The following is a 27,567-nucleotide window of genomic DNA, read 5'->3' as shown; positions in this document are numbered from 1 at the left end:
AGACGGGTCCCGACTCGAAACATCATCTTTCCTGAATAGGATGGTTGTTTTGGGAGGCTACTGACAGGATATGAGTTACATGCCCTGCCCATCAGAGCCAGTTACAGACTACTTAACGCCATAATGTAGGGCAAGTCAGCTTTGGAGACGGCATTCCAGTTAGAGAGCACTTCTTGACTCAGGATTTGGAGGGCCTTATGAAGGTGCTGCTCATGTTACTTTTCTGGAGATGCCTAATGTAGATTGCCCAAACCTCTGCAGCATATAGGAGGGTAAAGCTCACTGATGCCAAGTAAAACCTAGTCCATTTGACAAATTGAGATTGTGGTTCTCCAGTATTCTTTCACTCAGATGTTTAAAGGCTGAGCCAGCATGTTTGGGACAATGATGAATTTTGTCATCTGTGCCTTTATGGAGATCAGGCTTTTGAGGTGTGGCTTTGATGCGGTTGAAAGAGACTGTTAGTTTTCCAGGTATTTAAAGAAGGAACCGTTTTGTGAAGAGTTTGAAGAAATGACTTGGAGCTTAGTTTCCGAATGAGTGCGTAGGCAAGTGTCATCTGCAAACTGAACCCCTGTAACTGAGGCTGAAGAGATTTTGCTATTGGATTGAAGGTCAGGTGAGTTGAACTGTCTCTAATCTGTCGATTAACTCCACGTATTTGGATAATTTGCAGTATTGCAGTGAGAAAGGTTGAGAAGAAAATTGTTGAAATGAAGCCACCTTGTTTGATCCTAGTCTTCAATAAGATGGAGCTTGAGGTGGTTCTATTGGCGAGGATCAAGGCTTTCTTTGCTGCCCACAGAAATTTATCATCATCCTCTGCCCCCTTCATAATGACAAGTTTTCTATGGGCAGCCAAATTTGAGGAGGATACTTTATAAGCTTATTTTTTGGTTGAGAGTCAATGGGTTTTTTTTTTGTGAGGTTGAAAGAGGCCACACACCAGCAGTTGGTATTGAATCGTGCTTGAATTTGGAACTTGAAGGGTTCTGTCTATGGTTCCTCTCAATGGATGAACAGTACGTGAGACTTTGAAAGGGTGTTTTCGGCCACTGAGAAGAGGTGCTTTTGGAGAATCCTTAAACCCCTAATCTTCCCTGTGGCAGGCAGCAGGATGGCTATACTGTACTTACCACAGTTGGACTTGTCTCCCTTCTTGAAAAGCAGTCACAGTATCCTTCAGATCCCCTGGTAGCAGATAACATTGAACAGCTGCACCAGACGTTTAGGATCCCTCAACCTATTAAATATTTGGCTCAACTACTGTTCTGATGTTAACATTCTCTTCTGCAAGTTTTTGTATATTCGTCCTTTTCATGTACTTAACCTGTTCTTTTTGAAGTTATGTTTTCATTTTTGAAACAATCACCACTTGAGTGAAACATCTATTATGTGATTGAACTGCAAGCCCTGGTGTCTTTGGAATGTTCTTCAGGGAGCTTTCAGGCTCATCCATCAGAGGAAGCAATGTTATTCATCTGGATTTACAGTGAAGCTCAGTCCCCCTTTTGTGCAGTTAATTTACTCCTCTCTCTCAGATCAAGTGTTGCAGCCAGTAAGGTAATACGGTGATGAGAGAAAAATATCATTTTGCAACAATCCATCTTTTCTTTGACCCCACCCTTTGGGTAGCTGGGGTCTGTCTTCAGAGATGACTGCGCAGCAGGAGTGGTCTATCTTTGCAGTCATCACTTGTGTATTGAACTACACAGTAAATGTTGGCCTATGCTTTGAAAGCTCATCACAGTTTTGGCCCTGTGGACTTCATTAATTAAAGGAGTTGAGAAATAGTGAGTCTGCCACCCAACTCATGTCAGGTTGTGATAACGGTTCCAGCAAGCTTTAACCTCCAGAAGTGAGTGGATTTGAGTCTTGACAAAAAATTGACTCCAGTTGGATTTGGGTTAGAGACACAATTTCCTCAGTGCAAGACTAATGTCTTATTCAAGTATTTTATTCCAAGCGTACACCTCAGATTTCACTTCCATTTTTAATTTAACCCAGTGTCTAAAATGCGTTGAGGACTACGAGACCCAAAAAAATAAATTCCAGTCCTTCTGATTCTGTCAGTTATCTTCTCTAGCGCACTCTTCTGTGCTCCTGGGTTGTGTTTTGGTGTTAAAGGACCATCTCCCTGACAGAGAGGAGGGATGCCTGTGGCTGGGAAATGGAGGCAGAATTACCAGTCAGGCCCTGGCATTACATTAGCAGGCTTTGAGGGAAGCCTTTCCTTCTGGGTTTTTCCCAAAGTGAAACTATCCACCTCCATCCCTATCCACCCAGGACCATTCATTCTGTGAAAGCAGAGTTGCTATATCCAGTCCAGTGGCCCTTCTTCAGAACTGCCAGACCTGAGTTTCTGAAGCAGTTTCAGATTTCCAGCGACTTCAGTGTTGTTTTTTGATTTCTACTAATCCTGTGTCTCTTCACAGGTATTTTCTTTCTTCTAGTTTGTTATTGGCTTACAGTGAATTGTGTATACCAGCAGATATTTTGTGTAAATAGTATGCCCACGGTCAAAGTGGGTTAAGTTATTTGCTGTGTAGAGTGTATGCACAAGACCTCAAAGACATTGGACCACTGCTAGTAAAATAAACGGGCAGTGAATGAACAATACACATACATTAAAATAATGGTGTTCAATCAGCTAGTAATGGTAGAGATTACAGTATTATCCTTGGAGTATTTATGTTGCTCTTGTGTATATACTAATGTCTAAATTTGTGCACAATGTTTTCATATGTGGCACACATTTAATTTCAAATATCAATGCATCAATATATTAGATTTTGTTTTTCTTTTTCAGTTCGCCTCCATGATAGCATATCAGAAGAAGGATTCCATTATCTAGTGTTTGATCTGTAAGTAATTTTTTGACTTTGTTCATTGCTTCACTTTTACAGCATTGTAAAAGCAACTTGTTGATTTGTGGTTTTTACTGTACCCACAATTGCTGACAGGTTTCATGGAGCAATGATTTTGGCAGGTGATTTAAAGCATTGTATGTTGATGATGACGATGACATAATGTTGACAAAAATTGGTGAGGAAAAGCACACCATAAAAGTTATCGGGCACAGTGTTTTACAAAAGAAACTTTGCTTTTTGACAACAGTGCACAGGGCAGATATGAAGTAAACCGTTTGCCTGTAATTGAACATTGTACGCTATGTGCTTGGTGTATCAATCATATATTGATTTATGTTTGACGCCAGATGTCAAGTGCTATTTAATGTGTTCTCAATCCATTTGTCTCTGTATTCCCCTCCAGTTATGAGATTATTAATAGATAAAACCAGAACATATATTGATTATGGTGTTACCCATGGAGAACCAAGACTACACTTGAGCTAACTGAGCATCCAAATGGCAGGTGGAGCCCAATTCTGGGACTCCGAGCCCCATTCTCGATACCAGCAATTCTCTGAATGTAACAAACCCACACTCATGCTGGATGGATGGGGGTGGTGGAATAGGTGGGTGAATGGGAATTTCATTGTCCTTTGCAATGCCCCTTATACACCCTGCTTACCTCCATGCCCCTGCACCAAGTATTTCCCATGTAATGAACATAATGGAATGTGTTGAAATGTTGATGGAAAAGAAGCACTGATTCAACAGTCTCTTTGACACTTCTCATAGAGTTGTTTTTTTTTCGATCAGACAAGGCCATTATGCTCAAAAACAAAGTTGCTAGAAAAGCTCGCAGGCCTGGCAGCATTAGTGAGGCAGAAACAGAGCTAACGTTTCGTGTCCAGTCACCCTTCCTCAGGTCCCAAAACATTAACTGTTTTCTCTGCACAGATGTTGCCAGACCTGCTGAGCTTTACCACAGTTTTGTTTTTGGTCCTGACTTGTAGCATCCACAGTTCTTTCGGTTTTCATTAAGGCCATTGTGTTATCGGTATCAGAATCTTTGCCTAGCTTGCGTGCATGCAGACATTGGAAAAAGAGTCCCCCAATCCCTATCCCATTTCTGCAGAAGGGTCCAGACCTGAAATGTCAGCCTTCCTGCTCTATGATGCTGCCTAGCCTGCTGTGTTTGTCAGCTCTACACTGTGTTATCATGGAAAAGTAACTCCTTATACCTTCATAAAGATACAAATCAAGGTAAGTAAGCACTGCAGTTTGTTCAAGCAAATACCTTTCTAGGGTATAAAAGTTTGATTGTTGAAACTCTAAGGTTTCATGAAGATTTATACCCATGGCCCAGGTGGAAAACCAGATGAGTGGCCATCTATTTTTGCTGATATCCCATGAGGCTAGGGGTAGTTTATTAGCTTGAATGGAGAATTTGCTGACCAACATAGCAGAGAATCAGGATAAATGGGTCTTCATCTGATTGGCAAGATGTAACTAGTGGGGTGACACATGGTTCGGTCCTCTGGCCCAACTATTTACAGTTTACATTTGCAGATGACGTTAAAAAGGTGGAAAAGTTATTGCAATGAAGAAATAAATGTATAAATGGATATGGGCAGATTAGGTGAATGGGTAAAAATTTGGCAGATGAAATTTAACGTGGTTATGTGTGATGTTTCCATATTAACCAGAAGAATAGAAAGGCAATTGTAATACTTAAATGGAGAAAAATTTCAGCAAACATTGGTGCAAAGGGATCTGGGTTTTCTCAGAAAACTAGTGGAGAAGGTGATAAAGAAGTTAAATGGAATTTTGGCATTTATTCCTAAAGGGATAGAGTATAAATGTAGAGAAGTTTTTCTTCAACTCCACAACACATTAGTCAGACTGTACCTGGAATAATACCAACAGTTTGGGTCCCTTAGAGATGTAGTTGCATTTGGAGGCTGTTCAGTGGAGGTTCACTAGATTGATTCCAGAGCAGAGGGATCAGTATTATGAAGAGAGATTGAACTGTTTAGGCCTATACTGTCTGGAATGTAGAAGAATGAAATAAGATCTAATTGCCATATATAAAATGCTATGGGTGATGGATGAAATAGATGCAAAAAGATGTTTTGTTGTGTGGGGCGAGTTTGTACAAGAGGTCATAGTTTGAGGATAAGGGGTAGCAGATTTAAAACAGATGAAGAGAAATTACTTTAAAATGATTGTGCATTTGTGGTATTCATTACTTCAGGTGGATGCAAGGACTGAGTAAATTTAAGGAGGTGATAGGCACACTTTTAATTAGTAATGGGTTATAGAGTTATAGAGAGCAGGCAGTAAAGTGGAGTTGAGGTTGTGATGAGATTAGCGATCGTCGTATTAAATAATGCAGCAGGCTGAAGGGGCTGAGTTGTCTGCTCCTGCTCCTGGTTCTTGCGTTCTTATGCTCTAAGAGGGATTCATTATGAATTCCTGGCTGTCATATAAATTTTTCAGTTGTAACAATGGAATGCTCAGATAAAAACATTCAGGCATGATTCAGGTACGATTTTAAAGGCCTGGGTTTGGTCTTTTTACATATTTCAGATATAAATTCTGGGGTCCTCATTTGCATTAGATATATTTTTAAATATTTCATATTGTGATTACATCTTCCTGCTAGCATCAAATCACAAGAGTGTGTGTGTCACAAGTTTATTGAGGCATGAATTCATGTATGGTGGTGCTGGAAAAATCGAAATGATTATTGTGGTTTTGCACTTATGATACATAGCCCATAGAAAGTCTTTAACCAATATATTAAAACACACAGAAGACAATTTCATTGATTAATTACTTTAACATAATGACTTTTTGCATTATTATTTGTTGCCTATATTTAGGTGTTTACAAGTATTCAATACTTTGGAAAAAAATAGATAGTCATAAATGCGCTCAGTAAAAGCATTTTGAGCAAACTATAAGAACCCAGTAGTCAGATTGCATACTTAGTGACAGCAAACAAAGTCCTTAAATGATAAAAATGTGTGTTAGTAATAAAGATTTGTATTTATGTAACACTTATTTAAATGTCTTATTGATGCCCCCAAGTATTTTTCAGCCAGAGAAATGCTTCAATGTGAACAGCAACGATCTTTGCAATCTAGACACTATAGCAGTAAATTTCTGCACAACGAAACCCCATAAACAACAATGAGGATAACGGTCAAACAATCTGTTTTGGTATTGTTGGATGAGGGACAATATTGGCCAGCACCACTGGAGAAAACTCCCCTGGAAGAAATTGATATGAATTCAACACACACGTGAACTTAAATGGTGAAGCCAGTGAATATGTAAAGTCTTATTCCAAGGATATTAGTCGGGCCTCCTGACTGGTCTGCACCTTATTGCTGTAAATCTGAAAGCACTTCACAGTTGAGCTAAACTGGTAGTGTAATTGCAAAAGTAGTGTCCTGACCTAATTACAAAATCCCAGCAATGACCAACCTGGCATCGCATTTCAGTTCGATATCAGGATTGCTACTTGAAACATATTGCCTCTGCCCAGGCATTTTGCTTTATTATCATAATGTATCCCATACCACCAGGTTGATTCCCAGCAAGTATTGAACATTGCTTAGTAACCTAGGCACATGCTGATGCTTGGCATTGTACCATTAAAGTAGGTGTCCTCATGCCATGAAGAATTAAATGTTTCATCCTTTTATTTTAATTGCATTAATTGACATTATTTTTCTTTGATTACGCTAATCAGAGAAAATTTAAATCCTCTGAAAACACTCAATGATTTACTATCTGACATTCTGCTGTGTCTGTCTCTATTGTGTAGGACAGTGTAACAATATCCAGACAAATTCTTAACGTTGATGGCCAGCTGAACTTCAATTTCTTAGTGCCTCGGAAACTGCTTTAAAAAAAATTAAAACTGCTATGATCTATTGGACAAGACATTCCTTGAGATCTAATTTCATTAGACATTTAGGGCTGGATTTTCCTGCAAAATGGTTAAGTAGCAATTTTGGGAAGGTTCAGGATGAGTTTCAACCTGTGAGCCCTAGTGACTTTTCTCACATTATGCTATACTTCCACCTCATTCAGTCTATTCCACAGCATGCCTGTTGTGATCAGTGATAGCACAATGCTCACTAGTGCTGGGACTTCCCAAAGTCCATTTGTGATCACCATGTGTTTAAACCTTAGATGCTAGCCTGGTCTGTAATAGCTTCCTGGCTAAGTGTAGTGTCTGTGGTCTGGTGGAAAGCACAGCGCTGTTGCAAGAAGGCTACTGACCTTCTGTGGTTTGCAAGGGTTAGCAATTCTTCTCTCTCTGCTACCTCACATTTGCTCTCTCACCCTTCCATTGCATTCACCTCCCCCAAAGTCCCATGGTCTATCAATCTCACTATCTCCCTCAACTCTACACCACCCACTACGGCCCCTAAACTACTAACCCTTCCTGCTGTCTGCTGTTACTACTGACTCACACAGGGCACTTGGCCACTTTGTAAGATTGAAGATGGACCAGCTCCTGGCTAATCGTCATCATTGCCTGGTTTTCTGCCTGGACTAAAACACAGGCTGAGATGCGAGCATTCAAGTACAGAGGATTCCCAATTGAGGAACATCTACCTTATGAGTGCGTATTGATGAATGCCATCCCTTATAGGGTGTAATTTTAAAGATCCAGCATTGAAACATTTCCTGTGCTTACAGATGGCAACCTTACATTGTCCTGCATTGTATTCCAACTTGCAAGCAGATTCAAAAACAGAACCCATTTGTAACCCAGGGACTTCAGGTAGGCATAAAGTGAGTGAGCATTAAGAAAGCAAGCCAGTAGCCCTAAGCTGCTGCCCATGTCAATGCATGAGAAGACCGCAAGTTTCATGTGAGAAGTGGCCAGGCAGCAGGGCAGTGTAAGTGCCAGTGACCTTCAAAATGATGTTGATAGAGTCTGAGATATACCATGATGATGTGGCGAGGCTGATGCCAGCATTGTGAATGGAAAGTGATATTAGCACTGTCCTGAGAAGTTGGGGAATGCTCACCCAAGGTGGAAGCCTAGGGAAGAGCTGGGGAGCAAGATACGGGTTCAGTTTCATATCTAGTTTCTGTGGGAAAATTGTAAACCGTATATAAAATGAGGTAGAATTAGCTAACACTAACTAAAATCCGAAAGAACTGCGGATGCTGAAAATCAGAAACAAAAACAGAAGTTGCTGGAAAAGCTCAGCAGTTCTGGCAGCATCAGTGAAGCAAAATCAGAGGTAATGTTTTTGAGGAAGGGTCACTGGACTCGAAACATTAACTCTAATTTTTAGTCACAGATGCTGCCAGACCTGCTGAGTTTTTCCAGCAACTTCTGTTTCTTGTTCTAGAATTAGGTAATGTTGAGATGTTAGTAAATGCAAATCGACTGTTGCCACACAGAGATTGTCATTTCATCTTTAAAACTTTGCATGAGAAACTGGACTATCTTTTAATCACTTTCCAGAATGTTCTTGGCCTTATTCTTAAACTGACTCACCATTGCTCACTTTGGTCACAGCCTGGGAAAAAATGTCTACCCTTATTTTCTGGCATGCAAACTTAACAAGTTTTAGACAAGTTTTTTTTTAAGCTGTGCCCTAGGTCACTGGATGCTGTTTTTGACCCTAAAAATAACAGCCTAAAATAAAACATCTTTTCAAGAGGGTAACACACTCCAGAAAATGAATAGCACACACAAGAAAAATATCCATGACCTAGCTGTATTTGAAGCAGGATAATAAGTTATCAGGATGACATCCTAAGAATATTCTATCTTATCTCAACGGATGCCAGCTTTTAACAGTATTTTTGGTTCTTGTAAAAAAATCACGTCATTTTGGACCACAGTTAAAAAGAGCATAATGTTCGTTTTTTGCTTTAAATCCTTTATGGTTGTATTGTTCAGACGGAATTTTGGAGTTAATTCAGTGAGACATTGCCATTTATAGAGAACTGCAGATCTACATGAGATCTGGTGCTTTGGTAGGTGCTGAACTCAATGGACAGAGCCATAACATCACAAGGAATGGTTAGCTTTTTCTGTAAATTAGTAACATGAATGTAGACAGCGATCAACAAGGTGCACAGAGTTAAGCTTAAACCACCTATCAGGTATTGCACTGCATACCCTGGTTGTGATACCACAGTGGCAGTTGTTTACTTGTTAAAGTTACAGGCAAATGGTTGGGGGACGTTGAAGGTTTTGCGTTGTCTTCCTGTAAAACTTGTGCAATTCAGAAAGCATTTATGTAGAACTCTGCCTTAGAAGATGAGTTTGATTTAGTAATGTCTGTAATGAGGTTTGTCTTTTGAACATGGAGTTCTTGACAGCAGCAGCCCTCTGGTAGGTCTTGGCGTCCTGATTCATTTCCTGAGAGGTGTGCGTTTGGTTGTTTTTGATTCTTTTTATCTCCAGCACATTTTTCCTGATCCAATTCTGCGGCTGCTGAGTTTTACCTTTCAGCTGCCCAAGCCTGAAGCCTGTAATCTCACTGGATCCAATTCCTGCAGGTCATACCCAGTGTCAGCTCACTGTTTGAAACTGCCTGCAATTAGCACCTTTGCTGCTGCCCCTTCGAAAGAAGCCTATTAACAGAGTTCCTGATGAGCCTGAGAGACAAGAATTCTAGGCGTAAATACAGACGTTGCTGGAAAAGCTCAGCGGGCCTGGCCGCACCTGTGAAGGGGTGGGGGGGAGCGATAAAAAGAATCAGAGGTAAAGTTTCAAGTCCAGTAACCCTTCCTGAGAAACATTAACTATGATTTCTCTTCACGAGTGCTGCCAGACCTGCTGAGCTTTTCCAGCAACTTCTGTTTTTGTTCCTGATTTACAGCATCTGCAGTTCTTTGGGTTTTCATTAAGCATTCTAGGCAGTCTGAGCTTCCTTATCAGCTATGCCTTCCTAATCTCATACTGTTATTTAAAATACCTGCCTTATAAAGGCAGGAAAAGGTTACAAGGTACCTCAGACAATATCAACAGAGGCTTTGTGCACATGACTGCCCTGCCTTTTGCTATGTTCTTCAGAGTGCTGTCAGAATTATACAGGACCTGTTGTTCTGAAATGCAACTCTCAAAATAACAAAGATTGTAAATTTGTGGCATATTCACTGTCCGGAGAATCCAGAAGCTTGAATGTGTATCCTAATCCAGTGCAATTCATTGCAAAAGTCATTTGCTGCAGTCATCTCCCAAAACATCAGTTGTTTCCACAGGTGATTAATTTGATAATTGATAAATTTATTGTATATTCAATTCACTTGTAAAAGATAGAAATTGGTGGAGCATTGGGTAGTGTTCATTCTTCTTTCAAAGGTTTGTGAAGCTGATTCAGAACGAGGTGCATGCACCAAGTTGGCGCTTTGTACAATGTCAATAGGGACGTAGAGTTAAGTACCTTAGGTTGTTTTATGTTGAGGTGGGTACACTTGGGCACCAGCAGTGTGTTAGTAGTTCAGTTTAATAGTTAGCCTGGAGTTTCGAGCTGGTTTTTAACCCTCTCTCTTTTCCTGGGTAACTATTAAGCTTAAGTTATTTGGCACCTTCTGAATTTTATAAAGTTTAAAGGGCTTTCTCATCAAGATGCTGTGTTTTGCCCATTGGAAATTTTGGTCTCCTTAGTAATTCCCACAGAGTCAGCTGTGTAAGGGATTTCACAGAGTCTCTTGCTCCAACATCTCTCTGACCAACGGATTTATAGTTGTTGACAAAAGTGACAGGAAAAACTGCAAACGATACGTAGTCTGTTAAAACTGCTGCTCCATGAAATTAAAACCATCTTGCCAGAGTCCAATAAATTTAAATAATCTCAAATGTAAGATAATACTGGATTCATAAACACCGGTTTGTGTATCTGCAATAACAGCTTTTATTAATGTAAAGAAATAAAGGACTCATCTAAAACCCTTATGCGTTCTGATCTACAATGACTTCAGATTAAGCAGTGTCTCAGCTGTTTCATTTATGTTTCTACGTGCTTGATACTCCCTATTTCTACAGCTATTGCCAGTCCTGTTACCTCTGTCTGCCTCCAATCCTAGCCACTTACACATGCCCAGTTTTAATTGCTGCCTCGGTGGTGGTCATACCTTCATTTTCTGAGGTCTTATACTCAGGAATTCTCCCCTCTCTTTCAACTTCTTGGTGTTGGTACCTCTCTTTTCTAAGATACTCCTTATTAGCTCCTTACCATTTGACCAAACCTTTTCCCACCTATCCTAATATCTCCATGTAAAAACAAAATACAACAGTGGCTGGATATCTAGAATAAAAAAGACAAATGCTAGAATACTCAGTCGATCAGAAAATGTTGGATCAGAGAATCAGAATTAACCCTTTAGGCCACCGATCTCTCCTCGGAACTAGTAGGATTAGAAATGCGATGATCAGGAAAGTCAACACTTCGGGCCCAAACCCCTCATCAGGACTGACTAAGAGTTTCATCCTGAAACGTTGACTTTCCTCAGATGCTGTTTGACCTGCTGTGCTTTTCCAGCCTCATGTTTGTTGACTCTAGCTACCAGCATCTGCAATCCTTACTGTCTCCAAGAATTAGAAGTGCATTCACTTTTAGAGAAGTGACAAGATAGATGAACAAAAAGGAAGGTCTGTTTAAGGATAAGGGGCAGGAAAAATGAAGTAAAAATTGCTACTCTTAAGCTGAAGAAACCAGTAAAAAGTCAAGACCGGAATGCAAATCTGATGGGGGGAGGTGCGAGTAATAGAATAGCATGTAGCTGCCATCTGAAAGCACAAAAAAGAGCAAAACAAGCTGGTTAAAGCAAAACCAGCAAAAAAAAAACAAAAAAGCAATCAAGATTGCATTTTGAAATGTTGATGTTAAATTCATGAATGGCCTATTTGGAAGGGGTAAGGGCCTATTTCCATCAGCAGGCAGGTCACATTGAATGCAAGGTTTGGCAGTAGTTAGCGAAAGGATTGGAAGGAGTGAGGATAGGGAGGGGTGTTGCAGGTTCTGACGTTCATTGCCTGAAAGAGTGGTAGAAACTAAAGTGCTTACCATATTTAAAAAGTGCTTGATATACACTCAAAAGTTGTGCAGCCTTGCAGACGATGAGTCAAAAACTAGGAAGTTGGGTTATGCTAGGTAGCTCTTTTCTAATGCTTGAATGGACTCTTACTGTCATAATTTTGATTTCATTTCTTCACGTTTGTATGTTGCTGATAGAGGAGAAAATATTGTCGGAGATTACTCTTTTCCAGGTTAAATCTGGAGAGGCGAGCAGTTCCAGAAGAGGATAAAGTGGTATTCAGTGAAGCTTGTCCCTGTGCAATCAGATGTATGATGAATGGTTCATTAAATTGTGCTGAATATGTTTGTTCCAGGAGTGGATGTAGAAGGAAATAGATTTAAATGGTGTAGGGGGTTGTGAATAATGACAGATGCAGGAAAGTACTTGGGGAAAGACTCGATGCTTTAAAAACCTTTTGCTAATGGGGCCAAGGAAGAGTAATGAGTATGGGTAGGAGAACTTGTTTGAATAAATTTGGAAACAAGTTTTTAAGTAGGTCAGGATGATCAATAAGTTAGTGGGTCAACAATATAATGAGTTGAGATGCAAATGGAAATCACTGGGGATAAGTCATTTTTTCAATGCAAAGGCTGACTTAGAAGAGGAGAAAGAATACTGAAGTGAGTGTTACGATCAGGGTTAGGATGCTCTATAGTTGAGAACACAGAGGAGGATCAAGGAGTGAGAGATTCTATAGAGGAGATGGTGCCAGAGCAATAACGGGAGAGACTAAGATGTGATTTAATCATGAGGGCAACACCATGATTGTGATGGTTCAGGTTGACAAATGGTGGAAAATCAAGCAAGTGGGAGGGAATGAGGCACATTTCTGCCAAACCCGAGACACCAGTGCTGATGTCACACTGAGGTTGTGATGGGAAAATAGCTCGTTGATGAAGGAAACAGCATTTTGAGGGAGAATGTGGAGACAAGAATTGATGGTTCATTTAATGCCAGAGTCCAAGGGACATTAATAGGTAAAGAAGGAGAACAAGGAGGAGATTGACCAGATTAGCCACGAGTGAGTGCATTAGACTGTAAATTTAATGAGAGAGGAAAACGGGGAAATTGGACTTCAAATATCTAAGAAGTAACATTAATATGACCTCAGTTATACTTTGCCTTTGTAAAAGCTGAGGCTCTGAAGCCAACTGTAACACTGTGTTGCTGATGCAATTCTAAAGAATTCTAAATTCCTTCCGTTTTAATTCTAAATAATTATAAATTCCTATCCAACTGCACCATTTTTTGAAATACAAATCTAAGTTCACATTTCTTTAGAGAGGAGAGAGAAATAGAGAAAGAAATAAATCATTGACATAGCAACATAGCAAGTCTGCATATCTGTACATGAAACAATAACAGCTGAAGGGTATTGAGTAAACTATTTTCCTCTTAGACATATATCTGGGATGTGATTTGGAAGCTATCATTTTCATTCAAGGGTTATATGATGTCTAAAGTAGGCTGTCTTACTTAATCAAATAACCATTCTACAAGTCACATCAATTTATGCAAAGTGTAGTATTGGGTGAACTGACAGTATTACCAGGAGAGAGCCCATTTCCTGATGCAGTGATCAGGAAAAAGTGATGGAAACCCATTTTGTCAGTTAAGTTACCCCGAACCTTCCAGATCTCCCCTTTGGAAGAAGAAGCATTGGGTTGAATTTCTGTTGCTGTGCAAACCTGTTCTGTAGATACAGATACAACAGCAAGAAGTTATGCACAAAATGAGGCAGATCATAAAATTGGGCTACATTCAGAAGGGTGTTCAAGAAACTGGATGTAATGCTAATGCTGGAACCGCTTTGCACCTGAAAGTCAGCAGGCATTCTGGAAGTGCCCCAGAGACCATTGGTTGCATAGGTCCTGAAGTTGATCTTCCTTCTACAAAGCAGCTTCTTAGGTCTTTTAATGCAGTACGATTCATAATGTTATGAGGATGATGGCCAGGTAAGTTTCCCTTCTCCTTTTCCAAGTATTTAAGCTAATTCCCATATTTCCTTTGAAACATGTTAATGGTCTTGTCCTGGACGCAGCAAAACACCAGAACAGGCATAGACCCTTGATCTGTTGACTAGATTTGCTGTGCTGTGGCAGCCTCACAGCACCGGGGACCCAGGTTAGATTCCAACCTCGGGCAACTGTGTGTGGAGTTTGCACATTCTCCCTGTGTCAGTGTGGGTTTCCTCCGGGTGCTCTGGTTTCCTCCCACAGTCCAAAGATGTGCAGGCTAGGTGATCGGCCATGCTAAATTGCCCATAGTGTTCAGGTGTGTGTGGGTTATAGGGGGATGGGTCTGGGTGAGATGCTTCATGGGGCAGTGTGGACTTGTTGGGCCGAAGGGCCTGTTTCCACATGGTAGGGAATCTAATCTAATCTAAACCTTTCTGGATTCTTTAGGAACGAAAAAGATTGAGAGTAGAATGACAATTAGTTTGAGTTACATTAGTACAGACCTGCAACAATAACAGTGGACCAAATGGTCACCTTCTATGCTGTGAGCATCTGTAAATTATTTACCATGCTAACAAAGTGAATCATTGATGCAATATTTTAATATATTAGTTGACTTTGTCTCAGTTAATACTGATGCAAGTGTAGCTATGTATGATTGATTCCTAGTATTATTTTCTTTTGTATGTTGCATGTGAAATATTTGGATAAGGCCCTCAAAGTTTTGTTTTCATTGTATGTCTTTCCATTATTGCTAGTAAGTATCAAATCTCAACATTTGGATATTCCCTCTATTGGATGAGCAAATCTGTTGAGTATATTAGCTGTTCTGCCTCTGTTCAGTGCTCAAATTTATCTCAAGGGACATTGCAGCCAGCTGCCATCTGAGGTCGTTATCAATTTTATTCTTATAGACGTATTTGAAGCCCAAAAAAATGGCCTACACCAGGTAAGACGCTTCAAACAACAAATAGTTTGACTTAAATTCCAGAATAAAAATTCTGTCTTTTTTCACAGGTATTTATCCACATGCTTATATAATTTGAAGTAATTTGAAGATTTATCGTCTCATGAAAGTGCTGAAGCAAAAGGGCATCAGCTGTGTTGAACAAAAAAAAACCATCTGTTTACGCTTGGCAGATATAGTTGAAATGTATGCGTGGGTTCATTTTTTTTTAAAAAAAGTGTTTGACGTATGAAGCACTTAATAACTTAATCACCCTTTTTTTCACACTACTGTCACTGAGGAATGAAGTGTGCATTTGTGATGATTACACAAATCTATTTAGTTTCAAGGAAGAGAATATCTCATGATATACTTCCAGCATGTTTTGTTCTTTTGAGATTTGAACAAATCGAGCCGAAATAAAAAGCTTCCCAACCTAATTTGAATCATTAATACTTTTTGGATGAATTTATCATGAATTTAAAACCAATCTTGCATTCTGTTACATTGAAGAGTGGGGAAATAATTCTCAATAATATTTCATTTTGTCCAGAACAGTGGCACCACTCAATCTTGTATGTAGTACAATTTTAGCACCTATTACAGGATATTACCGGAAGAATTTGGGGAGGAAGTGAAGGACAACTGCATAAATATTGGGATTAAAGGTCTCTTACCAAGAGAAACCCTAAGAACTGAGGAAGTTTATGCTGAAGATGAGCCTTAAATGTATAGTGGTGATGTATATGATCTGAAAGGCTGACAGGACGGAAAATGTCAATCTCAACCAGTGCCTGATTCACAACTTGTTAGAAGATGGGAGACACTGCAATATGATAGTGCCCAGCCAATGGGACCAATTATATGGATCTCAAACGTCTTTTGTGATATTGCTTATTAGTTGTACTAAGATAGAGAAGTCAGGATGATTCTACTGGTGGTTGCTGTGCATTCTGCTGTATTTATTTGAAAAAAGTATAAAAAGATACATTGAGAAAAGTAACAGGCAATTATATGTTCTACTGCAAACCGAACTGATAGGTTCGTTATCCAAGCTCATTGGTTGGTATAGAATACAAACCAGCTCAGTCAATTATCATCTGTTCCTTGGCACAAGGGAAAAAGAGGCCGACGTTCATTCCTTCAAGCTTGTTCTTCCATATTGTTAAACTATGGATAACCAGGACCCTAATTACCCTGTAATAACCTGTGTTTCACGTAGGAGAAATCCATTGGTTCTTCATTGATATTCTTGAAGTAGCCAGGTGAGAGGGACAGATTGTGGTCTGTGGTGTTGACAGTGCCTCTGGAATTGCCAAAGTGATGCTATATGAGCAAAACTTTCTCCATAGCCTTCAATTGGTATCCATAACAAAAATCCCTTCAATTGCACTAGACTCAACAGCTTTTGAGGAAGAGAGCTTTCCAAATTTCAACCACACTTTGTGAAAACATTCTTCCTGATTTTCACCTGAACAATCCAGCTCTAAATTTGAGGTTATACCATCTCATGCTCCACTCTTCCATCAGAGGGAATAGAATCGCTTATCCAGCCCATCATCGACTTTGATCATGTTAAACACCTCAATTGGATCACCCGTTTGAAGAGCACAGCTGGTGTTTCTATTTCTTTCTGCTCATTTTTTGTGGTCCAGAAGCTCTTATATCTCTCACTGTGCAGAAGAGGGTATGGCATTAGGACTGACTTTTATTATATGAGATGATACCTGGCAGCAGATACTGAGGAGGGCCCCAGAAATCTGCTCTACTGGGGCCTGGAGCTAATGGGCAGAATATGTTCATAGGACTTCTTCAAATGCCACATGACTGGGGGTAAAGAACAGTCAATGCAAACATCAACACAGCAGAGGAAGTTTGGGACACTCCTTTGTCTCAAAAATGATCAGTACTACAAACAGGAGTAGGCACAGTTAAGGCTCTGTAGCAAATGAATTGGCTTTGCCCAAACTCCAGTATTAAACCTTGGGAATGATATGTGTGGTGCTGATCCACGGTTGGCATGGCAAGAGCACCGCAAGCTGCAGTCCAGATTTTTTTTATATAGTTTGCCAAGACAGAACTGTACAAGGATGATACCATTGCGACAAGGTAGGATACTAAGTATGGACCCAAAGAGCACTGCTACATGCATACATCTTTGACTGCAAAGCCTCCCCGTGACAATTGTAAGGTTTGCAACAAAGAATGACCTACTCTTTGTGTGGGCAGTAGAGAGAGATGTTCATAGTTCAGGCCAATTGGATAACTTCAGTCGTTGCTTTCAGGGGTTTAGGGTCATTTCCAATCAGTTAATAATAGAGGAACTGTTGAAAATGGAGGAGGGCTCAGCAGGGCATACTTCTTGCATCACTAGGTGTAAAGGCCTCAGCTTGGTGCACAAACAAGTTTAGAGAGCTGATCCGTTGCCCGTAGATTGTATGTTTTGCTGTCACTCCCTTGGAGCTGCATCTGTGTCTGTCCACTTTGTGCAATGGAGCACATGACTGAAAGACGACAGCAGGTATTCATGTGGTTTCTGCTGTTATTACTTTTCACCTGGTTTCTCGTTAGTGCCAAATGTAGAACGAATTGAGACATAACTTCCAAGAATTTGATGAGCATGGTAAACACTCTTGTTAAAAGAAGCTCCATTAGCAGGAATCTCTCACATGATCATGGCTTCCAGCCGCCTTTTTCACTTTTCAAAGCCTTCCTGGTCTATCAGATTGACTGACTAAAAAAGCATTCCCATGATGCACATACTTGGACTACTTGGGAGATACACGTTACAGTCAGAATGCTTAGCTTGAACAGCAGTTAATGACTTATTTATATGATAGCTACTTACTTGACAGCTTTAAAGAGGCTTCTTGTGATCGAAGACTGTTTTTGAGAGCTTAGTTCCTCATTCACATCCAAATTGTCTGCCCTATTAAACGGATCTATAGGAAGTTTTTGCATTGTGGTCAGTAAGTAAGCTTTTTATGTCTCCATCACTTCCTGTAATCATTTTTTGCCTCGGCTACTTTGTCTCCCTTTCCCTCCTGTCATCAATTGAAATGACTCTTCTGCTCAGACAAAAATTGCCCAGGTAATTTAAGTGTGAAAATTCACTAAAAGTGAAATTTTAGAAGGCATGTTACATGAGTAAGAAATTCCATCACTTTTTTGAAGAAAACCCATTTTAAATAATTTGAAACTGGCTGTATGCAATTTTAAAAAAACTAATTCACATGAAATTTCCACATTACATGAGTTGATTCCTATAATGGATAAGAGTGAGCTGGAATTTACTGAAACAGATTTCTAGAAATGATGTTATGCCACCTCACAACTGGCAGATGAGAAAGTGAAATTCTAGAAACATCAAGCACAAACGCATTCTGTGCAGTTAAACATCATCAGTCCCGTGGAATAAATGGTTCAATTAAATATTGAACAAACGGTCTGAGCATATCGATGAGTTAGTGTTTAGGCAGTTTCAATAACTTCTGCCATCTGTAAGAATAAAAATGAATTAATTGCTTTCCAAATGGAAACTGATCTACCTGCCCTTTTCTGACTTTATTTACAGAGCGCATACTTGCTCCATTGTATGACCTTTAGAGCGCCTGTAGTCTGTTGATAATTGTTAATATAATGAACATGGCAAACAGTCCAACATAAATCTTAATTGAAAAATAATTATTCTGTAATTCAGAGCATGAAAGAAGCCAGTTGCAACAGCAGTAAATTGAGTTGCAGCCAATGGTCATGAGGGGCTGTGAGCAACTTTGTGTTTCATTTAGATGTTCCTTGTCTGTTTTGTCTTAACTGGTATTTATTCACTGCAAACTATACCTCTGCATTGCTCAGTGTAAATGTTGCTTTGTCATCTTGCAGGAATGTATCAAAATATACCAAAGAGACTAATCAACATGTCCATTATGTGAACGACAGCATGTAGCCATTACTTATATTTAATTAAGACTGGTGTCATTTGAAGTTAGTTATATTGTCAAGTCTATTGTTGCCAAGGGAGCACCAGCTTTTCAGAGCTGACTAAATTTTGCATTGATTTAATGGATTGTGCAAGGACACAACTGTCCTCTGAGTTTATTGAACCAAAAAAGCTGTTAGTTTTTCCCTCAGTTGACCACAATTAAAGATAGGATTGTGATATCATTAGCAAATGATCCTAATTAAGGTGTATTTACTGACATATGTAGATTATAATCAGATTTTGCAAGTTTTGACTTTTGTTTTATTCATTTGTGGGATATGGGAGTCACTTGCTAACCAGCATTCGTTATCCCCAGTTGGCCTAGGATCAAGGATGTGGCATAAAAATTGACCAAAAAAAAGCAGCGTGTGAGCTGCTGAGCTTTTCCAGCAACTTTGTTTTTGTTGCAGCAAGTGTGAGGTTGGAAGTAATTTAGAATTCAGCAAAGGTGGCGAAAGGGATTTGATAATAAGGTGGAAAGTAAAGTACAAGATAGAGCTTGCAGGAGACATACTAACTGTGATCCCATAAGTATGTTAAGAGAAAAAGTGAGTGAAAACAGATGTAGGTCCCTTACAGTCAGTAATGGGGCATGGTACAACAGAGAACCAATATATCCCTCACAAAGAAGGACATTAATAGTCCCCAATTGTTGAGGAGTACAGAGTCTAGTGAAAGGGAAGAACTAAATTAAATAGTATTATTTTTTTTTAAAATGGAGTCGGAGAAATTGATTGGATTAAAGGCTGATTCATCCCCAGGGTTTGATAATCTACATTTTACAGTACTGACAGAAGTAGTCCAAAGTACAATAAATGCATTGGTGGTCATCTTTCAAGACTCTATAGATGTAGTTACTATGGATTGGAGAGTTGCTGTTGTAGCCCCACCATTTTAATAGGATGGTAGGGAGAATACAGGTTACAGACCAGTTAGCCTGTCATCAGTAGTAAGAAAAATACTGGGGTCTGTTTTAAAAGGTTTAACAGCAGAGCACTTGGACAACAATCACAGAATTGACACAGTCAACATGGATGTATGAAAGAGAAATCATGCACGAAGAATCTACTGGAATTTTTCGAGCATGTAACTAGTAGTGTTGATACTGGTGAAAACTACTGGATGTGCTTGGACTTGGACTTTCAATAAGGTTTTGATAAGACCACAATAAAGAGAACAGACTGTAGTATTAAAGTGCGTGGGATTGGGGTTAGTGCACTGAAGTGGTTCGAGAGCTGGTTGGCAAACTGAAAACGAAGTGCTTGAAAGCAAACGCTGCTTTGGCCTAGACCACCACCTGTGGCAGTGAATCCCACCAGCGTACCACACTCTGGCCAAAGTAACTTCTTTTCATCTCAGCCCTAAATGGCCTACCCAGTATCCTTAAACTGCAACCCCTGGTCTGGACTTCCTCATCATTGGGAACATGTTCCTTAGTTTATCCCACCTGGTCCTGTTAGAATTTTTTAGGCTTCTAGGAGAGCCGCCCTCATTCTTCCAATCTCCAGTGAATATAGTCATCTGTTTTCATACCTTTGTTGCTCACCATTCAAAACTAGAACATCTTTCCTCAAATGAACCAAAACTGCACACAATACTCCAAGTGTGAACTCTTCAAGTTCCTGTACTCAACTCCTCTTACTCTGAAGGCCAACATGTCCCTGCTGCTCCTGCCTGCTTATTTTCAGCAACTAGTGTACACTGACACCCAGGTATTGTTTTACTTGTCCTTTCCCAATTTATCACCACCCAGATAATAATCTGCCTTCCTCTTTTTGCTGCCAAAGTGGACAACATTCCATTTATCTACATTATACTTCATCTGTCCACTCACTCAACTTATCCAAATCTCTACATCCACCTGACGGCTCAACCTCCCACTGAGCTTTTCTATCATTTTCAAACCTGGAGCAATTACATTTAGTTCCCACATTTGGATAACGTATATTGTGAATAGCTGGAGTCCGAGCGCTGATCCCTGCAGTATTTCACTTGTTCCTGCTTGATACTCAGTGCAAGTGCAAAGCTATTCCACGATCACCGTGGAATGAAAATATCACTCCCCAGACTGTAACCCTCTTCATAAAACCCTCTCTGCTGCCTTCTGCAGATTTGTCTCCATGTGTAAAGTTTCGTTGACACTAAAATTGAGACCACTAGCCAAAAAACCTGGAGAAATTTAAAGGGACTGAAATGGCCCCTGATGGTCGGATTCAGCATCCCTGCAGTGTAGAAACACACCATTCAGACCGCGCCCACCCTCTGAAGAGCATCCTACCCAGAGCCCCACCACCCCAACCGTTTCCAATAACCCTGCATTTCCCGTGGCTAACCCAACTACCCTGCACCTCCCTGGACACTCTGGAGAAATTTAGCATGGCTAATCCACCTAACCTGCACATCTTTGGACTGTGGGAGGAAATTGGAGCACCCGGAGGAAGCCTGTGCAGAACAGGGAAATGAGCAAACTCCACATAGACACTTGTCTGAGGATGGAATTGAACTCCAGTCCCTGGTGCTGTGAGACAGTAGTGTTAACCATAAGCCACCCTGCCATCCCAGGCAGTTAGGGACTGCCTTGATGATCCTATTCCATAAATCAGCGCATCTGCTACTGAATCCCTCATCCATGCCTTTCTTACCTCTTGACTAGACCATCAAAATACATTCATGGTCAGCCTCTCATAGTACTTCTCAGAAACCAAAGATTATCCAAAACTGTCTGGGCCTTGTCCTAATTCTCACTAAGACCATTCACCCATCACCCCATTCCTGCTGACTTGCATTGACTCTCAGCTAGGTGACACCTTGAATGTAACGTTTTCATCTGCATGCTGTTTCTCAGAACACAAATTTCATCTTGCATATACTAAAGGGCTATTAAAGTTCTTGCTGATCCCAAACTCCTTTCCTTGCCCATTGAGTCCTCTCCACTTAGCAACTGTCTGAGGCTAATCTTAACTGTTCTCAGCCTTGACTTTGACCTGGGGTGGCACAGTCCCTCACAGTGCCAGGGACTGTGGTTTGATTCCACCCTCAGGTAACTGTGTAAACTCTACTCGGACATTCTCCCTGTGTCTGCGTGGATTTCCTCCACATGCTCCAGTTTGCTCCCACGGTCCAAGGATGTGCAGGATAGGTGGATTGATCGTGCTAAATTGCCCATAGTGTTCAGGGGTGTGTAGGTTAGGTACCTTAGCCATGTTTGGAGGGTCGGTGTGGAGATGTCGGGCTGAATGGCCTATTTCCAAGATGTAGAGATTCTATGATTTCTGTCACACGTTTGGAAGTACTGTGTGCTGTTTATGTCCCCTGTTATAGGAAGGATATTGGTAAACTAGAGAGAGTTCAGAAAAGATTTATCAGTATGTTGCCAGGAATGGAGTATTTGATGTGTATAATATCTACACTGAAAAGACTGGGACTTATTTCCACTGGATTGTAGGTGGTTGAGCGGTCTCATTACTGATGTTTATAAAATCATGGGGGTATAGAAAAGGTGGCTGACAAGGGCCTTTTCTGTAGGGTGGCATTCAAAACTAGGTAACATTTTTAAGGTGACAGGAGAAAGATCGAAAAAGGATGTGAGGAGCACCTTTTTTTTCCACAGAGTGGTTTGTGTGTGGGGTGAGCTGACAGAGAAATGGTGGATGCAGGTATAGTTTAAAAGGCATTTGGATAAGTCCATGAACAGGAATGGTTCTGAGAAATGGGCCAAGTGCAAGCAGGTGAGACTAGTTTAGTTTGGGAACATAGTCGGCGTGGACTAGTTTGACAAAAGGTCTGTTTCTATGGTGTATGACTCCATAGCCAGGTCAGCACTAAGACCATCACTTCTTTCTGCATAACCTTGCCCAACTTCAGCCCTGCCTAAACTCGGCTATCAGTAAAACGTTCATACATGTCTTTGTCACCATGAAACTTGAGTGTTCCTACACGTCTAGAGCAGAAAACGGAAGTTAAAACTGAGAATGCTGGAAACAGTCACCAGGTCTGATGGCATTTATACAGAGAGAGAAACGAGGATTGTTTCAGATCGTAACTTTTCATCACCACATGAAACATTCACTCTGTCCCTCTCTCTACAGATGCTGCCGAATATATTGAGGATTTCCAACGCCTTTTTATTCCAGTACATTCCTGACCTCCCACAATCTACCCTCCATTAACTTTGCTGCTTACTTAGTTACAACAAACACCATTCACTCCCTAATCCCTGTACTCACTGTCCTACATAACAGCTTGATTTTAAAATTCACATCCTTGTTTCCCAATCCCTTCATGGCTTTTGAACATTCCAGTCTCCAGCCCCATCTCTGAGGTCCCTGCACTCATTCAATTCTGGCCTCTTTAGCATATTTGCGTTGAATTGGTTTAATTGTGTATTTAGATTCCAAGTCTAAAAGATCTGTTTACCCTCCCTAAAAATCTCTGCACCTCATCTCCCATTTCTTCCTTCAAGATAATTCTTAAACTTGCTTGTGTGGATCAAGCACCTGGCTTAATATATCCATGAGTGGCTTCAGTGCACCGAGGGATGTTTACCACATTAAAAATACTATATAAAGTATTAATTTGTTTGGTAGCTGCACCATTAAACCTTAGTGTTTATACAAAAAATGTAATAATCAGTTCTGAGTGAGAGCTTTGCACCTGATCTGTCCCAAACATTGTTACAAGTTTGTCCATGTTCACTCAGTACTTAAAGGAAATCTTAACAAAATTGAAAATGGATACAACTACACTTTGAATTGTATAACGTCTTTAATACAGTGGTGTCCTATTTTGATAATCTGAAGGTACCTTAGCTTGCAATTTAATTTGCCTACAGCAGTTACTGGAATTTCAATCTTGGGTTGATGCTTTATTCCCTTACTCATAATTGGAAGGTACCCAGTGGAGTTATTTCTTCTTACTGCTTTTTTCAAATGTTGCAGTATTCACAAAGTGTTTTCACATTATACAGATTTTCTTTGTTCTGAAAATAAATTTATAGAAGACCGTGTTTTTGGAATTCAGATAATTAGTTATTCCTCCTGTACCTTCCTGTCTTCAAAGCTTGAAGGTTAGTAGCTGAAGGATGTTTGGACGTGGTATCTCAAATCTTCTTCTTCTGTGCATCAACATTATGCCAAATGATATGGAATGGTGGTTGAAGCTTCATGAAGGTTTTAACCTTCAACATCCCTAGATGAACTTCAGAATCCATAGTGTATATATTCACCAGCAGTTTTGGCAGAGGAAAAAGTAATCTTGACAGAATTTTCACTCCAAATTTATATGAAGATTTGTTTATGAAGAATTATACAGTTTACAAATTTGATTTCCCAAAGACGATCTTTTATAACTAACACCCTGTCCCGGATTTCCCAAGTAGATGCGACAGTCAAGAAGGCACAAAAAAGCCTCTTACTGATGGCTGAGGAAATGTGGCATGTCCATACGGTCCCTCACCAACTTCTACACATGCATCATTGAAAGCATACTGTCTGGGTGCGTAACAGCCTGGTATGGCAACTGCTCTACGCAGGACAGTAGGAAACTACAGAAGGTGGCATGCACAGCCCAGACCGCCACGGAAGCCATGACCCGCTACTGTGAAAAAGTCGCCAACATCATCAAAGACCCATCGCCTCCTGTTAATAATCTCCTACAACTACTTTCATCAGGCAGAAGATATCAAGCCTGAGCACGCACCAGCAGGTTCATGAACTGCTTGGCATGGAGTGGGACTTGGATGTCCTTGGGGGAAAAAAAAATTCAATGTAGATAGATAGAAAAGAATTTGTTCCGATCAATCCTAGTATTGGGATATTTGATAGGCCTCGTGCCTGCTACAGTGGGCCGAAGGAGGTGAGATAGCTGGCATACAGTCAAAAGATGTTTTTCTCCCCCTGCTAAAAATGCTCATTTTTGATACTGAGGCCTTGTATGGTGGGTCTAGTGCAAGCACTGGTCTCTGCAGCACCTAAACCTAACATCTGTACTATCCTGCATTAAACATCCAAAATAAGTAAACACAACCTTGGTGACAAGTCATTCGTCTGCAACAAATTTATGTCCACCTATAATGCATCTGCCGAGATTTATTTTGGCCTGCTGGATAACAGGGCAAGTTAGGATACACCAGAGAATGTCCTCAGCTGGGCTTTGTCATGAACTGAAAAAAAAAATCAGTTTGAATTCAAAGCTTCATTTAACCAAACCTGGTGCTCGAAGAAGAGACTGATTTATTGGTTTATTGTCACATGTACCAAGATACAGTGAGAAGCTTTGTTTACAAGCGGTACAGGGAGATCATAGTAAGCAAAGAACGTACAGATCAAAAGTTTTAGACAGAGATATACAGGTTACTTTTCACAGGGCGTGCATTGGGTGGGATCAACATTAGCAAGATCAGCATTATTTGAGGCTAGAGAATCCATTCATCAGTCTGATAATAGCTAGGAAGATGCTGTTCTTGAACCTGCTGGTGTGTGTTCAGGCTTCGATATCTTCTGCCTGATGAAGGAATTTGTAGGAGATTATTAATGGGAGGCGATAGGTCTTAGATGATGGCGACTTTTTCACAGTAGCGAGTCATGGCTTCCGTGGCGGTCTGGGCTGTGCATGCCACCTTCTGTAGTTTCCTACTGTCCTGCGTAGAGCAGTTGCCATACCAGGCTGTTACGCACCCAGACAGTATGCTTTCAATGATGCATGTGTAGAAGTTGGTGAGGGACCGTATGGACATGCCACATTTCCTCAGCCATCAGTAAGAGGCTTTGTTGTGCCTCCTTGACTATCGCATCTACTTGGGAAATCTGGGACAGGTTGTTAGTTATAAAAGATCGTCTTTGGGAAATCAAATTTGTAAACTGTATAATTCTTCATAAACAAATCTTCACACAAATTTGGAGTGAAAATTCTGTCAAGATTACTTTTTCCTCTGCCAAAACTGCTGGTGAATATACAAACTATGGATTTTGAAGTTCATCTAGGGATGTTGAAGGTTAAAACTTTCATGAAGCTTCAACCACCATTCCATATCATTTGGCATAATGTTGATGCACAGATGAAGATTTGAGATACCACGTCCAAATGTCCTGCAGCTACTAACCTTCAAACTATGAGGACAGGAAGATACAGGAGGAATAACTAATTATCTGAATTCCAAAAACACGGTCTTCTATAAATTTATTTTCAGAACAAAGAACATCTGTATAATGTGAAAACACTTTGTGAATACTGCAACATTTGAAAAAAGCAGTAAGAAGAAATAACTCCACTGGGTACCTTCCAATTATGAGTAAGGGAATAAAGCATCAACCCAAGATTGAAATTCCAGTAACTGCTGTAGGCAAATTAAATTCCAAGCTAAGGCTGCCTTCAGATTATCAAAATAGGCGTGGTGAATTCCAAGCAGGACGTTTTATGTAAATCTGCCCATGAGACCCTGTTACTGTTAGCTTGCTATATGGCCAAGCTAAGGTTAGGAGAGGGAAGGGAAGGGGAGGAAAAGATTGATATCATAGTCCTATTTCACCCTCCTCCAATCAGAAATCTGTCCTCCTCGGAATCTGATTCATTGCCTGTCAAAATCTAGTTCCCAAATATCTAGCGCATTGAATGCTTTTATGACCTCCAACAACCTTGAACTACCTGAAAAGCAGTTTCTTGGCTGTAACAAGGCTTTGATTCTCATTGGCGCCCTTGCCTGTGCCTTGTTCGCAGCAACAAAGCTCGCTGTTTCTCCTCACTGCATCGCTGATGAGATTTAGTTACTTGATGAATATTTATGTTTCTTAATTAACTGTGGATGAATATCTTCTGTGTAAAATATAATTGTGTTTGTTGTGTTGAGGTGTTCTCTTAATTGCATGAGGTTAAATTATTGATTGTAGGAAGCAACCTAGTTGTTGAATCGTCAGGAATTAAAGACAAGCATATGAAAAATTGTGTGTGGCTAAAAGTGAATTAATAAAACTGATAAGCTAATCTGTATTCACCTTTTATGTTAATACTCCCAAATCTAATTATGCTGAGAAATTATTTCCTTCCTTGTGGTATTAGGCAGCTCACCTAGCAGAGATTAAAAACAGGGATGTGGAAAGAAGATATTTCTCCTTCCATAAATTCTGCCCTCAATCCAATTAAAATGGCATAAATTATATAATCTGCCGTGGGACTTTAGCAATCACAATTTGACTCCTGCATAGCACAACAGAATTGAAGAGTGCTGAACATAAAATCCAGTGTTATTTTAGTTTCAGCATCAGGATGGACTTTGTTTTCCGTGGGTTACTTGGAAAGGTTTGCTTTGGGGCCCAAACTTTTCGACAGCAATGGGACTACGCCAACCTGCATCCCTTTTGGCAGAGAAAATGATTCTTGATCCAGAATATTAGTTTGTGTCACAAATGCTGAAGTCTGTAAGGTAATTTTGGAGGTCACTGGCCTATCTTGGAGAAGGGAATAGGACCTGTTAGTAAATATTCTAGGGACAAACAATGTGATGTTATTATGGAGACAGAAATCAAACTGAAAGTTATCAACTGTCAGGTGCAATGTTTACTACCTGAACACACAGGAAGATACAGCTGGCCATGCTGTTGCCCATGCTGTCAGGCACTGGGTTAGTCAGCCCAAAGGATTTTGGGGGGTAGGGGTGCAGTTGAAAAACAAAAGTGGTGCTGCTATGCCAGAGGAAAGGGAAGGGCTGCTTTGGATTAGAACTACGTCACGTGTTGGTAAGAACAGAACTCCTGTTTAAGGAAACGTGAA

General features: G+C 40.3%; 1 protein-coding gene across 28 annotated transcripts in view; it reads left to right on the top strand.

The window, feature by feature from the left end:
• Nucleotides 1-27,567, top strand: part of LOC125455090 (calcium/calmodulin-dependent protein kinase type II subunit delta) — a 297,229-nt gene that overhangs the window by 164,254 nt on the left and 105,408 nt on the right. For all 28 annotated transcript variants that reach the window (XM_059645967.1, XM_048536874.2, XM_048536737.2 and 25 more), the window contains exon 4: nt 2,810-2,864. In XM_059645967.1, coding sequence (XP_059501950.1) covers nt 2,810-2,864 — 55 coding nt within the window. The remainder of the gene's footprint in view (nt 1-2,809; nt 2,865-27,567) is intronic.

Source organism: Stegostoma tigrinum, chromosome 1, assembly GCF_030684315.1.
Source record: "Stegostoma tigrinum isolate sSteTig4 chromosome 1, sSteTig4.hap1, whole genome shotgun sequence".
NCBI lineage: Eukaryota > Metazoa > Chordata > Chondrichthyes > Orectolobiformes > Stegostomatidae > Stegostoma > Stegostoma tigrinum.
The sequence above is the reverse complement of the archived record's forward strand: the minus strand, read 5'-3'. Positions and strand labels throughout refer to the sequence as shown.